General features: G+C 35.0%; 1 protein-coding gene across 1 annotated transcript; it reads right to left on the minus strand.

Moving 5' to 3' along the window:
- Positions 1-624: 624 nt before the first annotated feature.
- On the minus strand, positions 625-4,614 carry LOC123226434 (calcium-binding protein CBP-like). The gene is made up of 5 exons (XM_044650951.1): positions 4,088-4,614; positions 2,901-2,947; positions 2,634-2,809; positions 2,493-2,511; positions 625-971 (listed from the first exon to the last, which is right to left on the minus strand). Exons 1-5 carry the CDS (start codon positions 4,551-4,553, stop codon positions 867-869), a joined length of 813 nt encoding a protein of 270 aa, XP_044506886.1. The 5' UTR covers positions 4,554-4,614; the 3' UTR covers positions 625-866.
- Positions 4,615-5,564: the final 950 nt, after the last annotated feature.

Raw genomic sequence — 5,564 nt, forward strand, 5'->3', positions numbered from 1 at the left:
ACAAGTAAAATCGTTATTTACTAAAACAATTAAAATTTTATCATTTTCCTCCCCAAGTTTAAAAATTTTACAATTCTCCCTTTAAAGTTTCCAAGCTCTAAAAAGTACCCATTTTGCTTCCAAATCTCAAGATTTTCTTTCTCTCCTCTTCGGTGATGACAATTATCTAAAGACGAGACGGAGGGCCACAACCATATCCAATAGACGAATCTTCGTTAACAGAGATGAAGAGTCAAAGAGATGTCTTTTCGTTGACATTTAAGAATCTATCTCTTTGTCGATGGAAACAAAGATTCGTAAGTTAAAGATGATTGCTAACTTTTTGTCTTGTCTTCAGATGATCGCCAAAGAGGAGAGGACGAAAACCTAAAAATTTAGAAAGTAAAATTGTCATTTTTCAAAATTTGAAAACTTTAGATGAGAGAAAAATTATGAGATTTTAAATTTAAAAAAGAAAATGTTATAAAATGTTAATTTTTTAAATAAATAATGATTTTACCTCTAATTTTAACTGAAATTTTTAATAAAAATTATATCATAAGTGAGCGTTTAAGTTTTTGAAACCTTATTAATGTATATTTGTTTTTATATTAAAACTTGAAGGAAAAATAGTGATTTGGCCAATTTAAAATTTCAAACAGTTTTTGGCATAACTAAATAAAAATCAGAGCACACAGACACAAATAGGCTTGGAGGAGTTGATTTCGTATCCGATTCAAACATAGATTCATAGAACTAAGTACCCGATTCAAACACAACTTCAACTTGTTTACAGCCACGAAAATAGAACCACACTTGTTCAAATAGAGAAATTGCATCACCGTTGACGTCCAAGTCAGAATTGAATGAACTTTAAAACCTCCAACTTAGGCGATAAGGAATGGCAGAACAGCCATCATAAATGACTCGTAGTTGAAAGTTGCAGATCCCGTGTACGAGCTGTCCTTCTCCTTAAATTTCTCTGTCAATCCCTGCAATTCCATCCAAAATTTTCAAGAGTAAAACTTGTACTCAAAGCAAATTAATAGGTGCAAGTGGAACACAGTAAAAACATATCTAATGCAAATTGCAGCTGAACCATTAGCCTTTTTCATACCCACCATAGAAGAAGAAGATTACAATTGTGTTAGGATTGAGACACTTATCACTAATTCAATGATAAATCTCTATTATAAATATGTTTTTTAAGTTTCAAAAGAGAAAAGAAAAAAAATATTAGAGTTTGTTAATTAGACAACCAATCTTGATTGATTGTGAGAGGTCTTTGATGTTTCGAATGGCCAAAAAATAAGAGGTTCCAAAGTCTTCAAATTATCCAGAATGAGAGACCTCGAACTCTTTGAATTATTCGATTTATCTTTGTAATCTTTTGATTAATAAAATAATTTTAATTTATTATATTTTTGTGTTTTAATTTTTTGTTTTAGTTGATAAGAACTAGGTTCCTAACAAAATGATGTCAGAGCAATTCAATCTGGGTTTTTGTCGTGCTCTCAACAAGAGAAATGATCGGAGATAGATGAGAAAGTCGAAAAGGCACCGATTGATGATGGATCATCACTAAAAGGTTCTATAAAAACGAGATCGATTGGAGATGATGATGGTGAAAGGCAAATCAATAGGACGATGATTATCAGAGATCTAAAAGAACGCTAGAGTTGATGTCGAGAAATGGTTGAAAAAAAAACAAAAGAAAGGGAAAAAAAGGAAGTAGCAAAAACAATGAAGAAAAAGAAGAGAAAAGATGAAGAGAGGAGAAGAAAGAAGAAGAGAGAAAGACGAGGAAAAGAGAAAGGAGAGAGAAAAAAAAAAAAACACAAGGAGAAGAAAGAAAGAAGAAAAGACAAAGGAAAGAGAAAAAAAAACAAGTGGAAGACAAAGCTTTTCAGAAGGGCAGTTGGTTTGTGAGGAAAAAGAAAAAGAGGGCTATTAATTTGCTAGGAAAAGAAAAAGAGAAACCAAAAGGTTGGTTTGTTGGAAAGAGAAAAAGAAAAGGTATGAAGCCATCTGGGAAAAAGTGGAGAGGTGAGGGTAAGTAGATGAGAAAAAAATAAAAAAATAAAAAATAAATATATGAATATATATCTTGAGGGCAAGTTAGTTTAAAAAAAAAAGGGAAAATGTTAAGATTAGATAACTTGTTCTCAATCTAATAATAAGTCTCTATTATAAATATGTATTTTAAATTTTAAAAGAGAGGAGAAAAAAAAAATATTAGGGTTTACTAATTAAGCAACTAATCTTAGTTGATTGTGAGAGGTTTCCGACGTTTCAAATGGCCGAAAAATAATAGGTCCAAAACTCCTCGAATTTTTTGGAATAAGAAACTCTGAACTCCTTAAATTGTTTGATTTATTTTTAATCTTTTGATTGATAAAATAATTTTAGTTTATTATATTTTTGTGTTTTCATTTTTTGTTTTAGGTAAATAAGAGTGGGTTCTTAACACACTGCAAAAAGAAATATGAATTAAATACATATAAAAAACTCACCTTAACTGTGAGGCAACACCTGCAAAGGGAAAAAATTAAAAATTTTAATGTTAGACATGTATGAACATTGACAATATATTAAAGGAGGGCATATATTGATAGTTGAAAAGATAACTAGACAGGAATTGAATTAGAACATACTCGATGAAATTATCATATTCAATGGCCCTACTTTTGCCTCCGGTTTTGTCAAACTTAGCTACAAGTAGATCCAATACCACGGGTGAAACAGCAAATCCCAGACTAAGAAGTGCTTCCCGCAACTCATTTGCATCAATCTTTCCACTCCTGTCTCTGTCTACCTTCTCAAATATGGCCTGACAATCCCATTGCAACAGTTAATTAAAAACAAAAGTAAGTTTGACAAATAAAAGGCATCAGCTGTAAATGAGAAAGAATCCAAGTTACCCTCCAACTTTGAAGACTGTGAAACACGGCGGTAAATTCCTTAGGCCCTGCATTTAAATATTTTTAAGAACAAAGAGGATTCAGTGGGAAACAAGACAAGTAGATAGACCTATCATGATCCAAAACAGGATTTGAAAAATTAATATGTTCAAATCTAACAATGTCTTTTTGGTCACACAAGATGTGACTCTAATGTTTACACAAGTAACTTTCATCATCAGATACTTAACAAAAATATGGTATTTTGAGCATACATTAAATGTCACTAAGATGCTTATTACCTGTAAGTCAACTTAATCCAAGGTTAGATATACAATATTTGGAAAGAATTAATTAATGATAATTTGCATGTACCAACATGACAACGAGTAAATAAATAAATATACAAATTCAGTCATGACCCACAAATTTAAAAAAAACGCGTTGTGATAAGATGCTTGACATTGACCAATGCAACGGTTCCAATACGCGTTGCAGGCATCACATGCCTACTTTAACACATAATAACGTACAAAAGATGCTCCAGGACACAATTGTAATCTCACTTACACACTGCACAATATTAACCAGTTCTGGATTTGAAATGAACGATCCGAAACGAGTTTAACTTACAAAGTTAAGCTCTAACTCAACATAAAAGCTTTATATTTTTTAGTTTAAAAAATGATCAACTCACTTAGGATATAAATTTAAAAAGATTTAATTCAAATTAATTAAAATAATATTATTTAAACTAATATTTATTAAAACAATATCATTTTAATCGATTTTGATTCAATATTAATATTATACAAAATTTAAATTTGATTCGATTTGATACTCCTACTCAACTCCCCTAAAGGCAGCCAAGCTCAAGTATGTATAAAAGGGGCTCGTCCTGAGCACGGTTTCTTTCAAACCAAAGCGAAGCTGAATTAGCCCAAATTCAATTCGGATTTGAATCCGGTGTAGTATTTAACTCTAACCCCACACAAAAAGACAAAATTGACCAGCCAAATTAAAAACATACGGAGATATTTAAGTCATTTAGCAGCCACAACTAATTGTCAAATAACAAAACCGGTTTTCACTACCGGAGAGAGGCATAAAGAAACCATCACTGCGCGAATTAGTGCCTAGTGAATTTATTTGCTAACGTGCGCCCATGAAATTAAAATTTGAAAAAGCAAAAGCAACAAGAAACTCACCGATCTTCCTGGCGTTTGTGTTAGTGAACGAGTACATGAGAAGATGAACGGTCCTCAAGCTGAAGCTCTGATTATACGAAGAGAGAGCTCCCTGCAACTCCTTATCGTCGATGAGTCCACTTCCGTCACGATCGGCAACCTGAAAGCAGGCAATGATGTTCGGATCCGTGCCTGGCGGGAAAGTCGACGGCAGTAGAGTCCCGAACGGGTTGCCTATCTGTCCCGACGACGGAGGATAGCCGGCTGGAGTTGGAGAGCTGTAGGAGGGTGCGGAAGGAGCTGCATACGGTTGAGCGTAGTACGGTTGAGTCTTCGGTGGTGCATATGGATGAGCAGAGGAGGGTTGAGCCGTCGGTGGAGCACCGTGCTGAGCAGAGTATGGCTGAGCTGTCGATGGAGCGCCGTATGGAGACGGCTGAGCTGGGCCGTAACCGTAGCCGGGCGGTCGTTGAGGGTATCCGGACATATTAATTTGGATAAAGTTTTGCTGATGTGGTTTTGTTTGAAGCGGAATGTTTTGGGTTATATAGAAAGAAAAGTTGTTAGCTGAGCTGAAATTTAGGACCTTTACGGAAAGGCCAAACGACTATTTTCCACCCAAGGTTTGATGTTTTTTCGAAAGTTTCCCTTTTAACTATAGAAATACCAAATACTCACCCATGACTGGTTAGATTTAATAAAACCCTAACGCCTGAAAATTTTATCTCTTTTTACCCCCCTAAACTTTAAAAACTAAAATTTTTCCTCAGCCTAAGTTTTAAAAAATGACAGTTTCCCCCTAGAGTTTGATTTTGAAATCTCCGTTGATCGTTCCGGTTCCATTGCCAACGACCTCTCCCTCCCGAAGCAGTCTCTCCTTCTGGCGAATGTTTTCCTCTTATTTGGAGGCTCGATCGACGTCGGCTTCGCCTTAGGAGACGAAGAACTTCGTCGGGGAAGACGAAGTTCTTCGTCTCCCCAGACGAAGACGAAGTCGTCGTCTTCATCTCCCAAGGCGAAATCGACGCCGATCGAGTCTCCAAATGGGAGGAAAATGTTCGTCGGAAGGAGAGGCTGCTTCGGGAGGGAGAGGCTGTCGGCAATGGAGCCGGAACGATCGCCAGAGATTTCAAAACCAAACCCTAGGGTGAAATTGCCATTTTTTAAAACTTAGGCTAGGGAAAAATTTTAGTTTTTAAAGTTTAGGGGGGCAAAATAAGATTATATTTTAGTTTTTTTTTAATATTATAGCAAAAATGACGATTTTACCCTTATCACCGTTAGAATTTTGTTAAATCTAACCGGCCATAGGTGGGTGTTTGATGTTTCCATAGTTAAATGGTGGAAACTTGAGAAAACATCAAACCTTGGGTGGGAAATAGTCGTTTGGCCTTACAGAAATGCAATTGACTAAGTAGGGACAAATTGGGGAATAAAGAAGGTAAAGACGTGGTTAGTTCAACATATGATTATTATATTATAGTAAATAATTTATTCA

Source organism: Mangifera indica, chromosome 9 (genome assembly GCF_011075055.1).
Source record: "Mangifera indica cultivar Alphonso chromosome 9, CATAS_Mindica_2.1, whole genome shotgun sequence".
NCBI lineage: Eukaryota > Viridiplantae > Streptophyta > Magnoliopsida > Sapindales > Anacardiaceae > Mangifera > Mangifera indica.

Coding starts and splice junctions, on each gene's coding strand:
- LOC123226434 (XM_044650951.1), bottom strand. CDS start 4,553: ATGTCCGGATACCCTCAACGACCGCCCGGCTACGGTTACGGCCCAGCT. Junction 2,948..4,087: donor CACAAACGCCAGGAAGATCG/GTGAGTTTCTTG, acceptor ATTTAAATGCAG/GGCCTAAGGAATTTACCGCC. Junction 2,810..2,900: donor ACAGTCTTCAAAGTTGGAGG/GTAACTTGGATT, acceptor TGGGATTGTCAG/GCCATATTTGAGAAGGTAGA.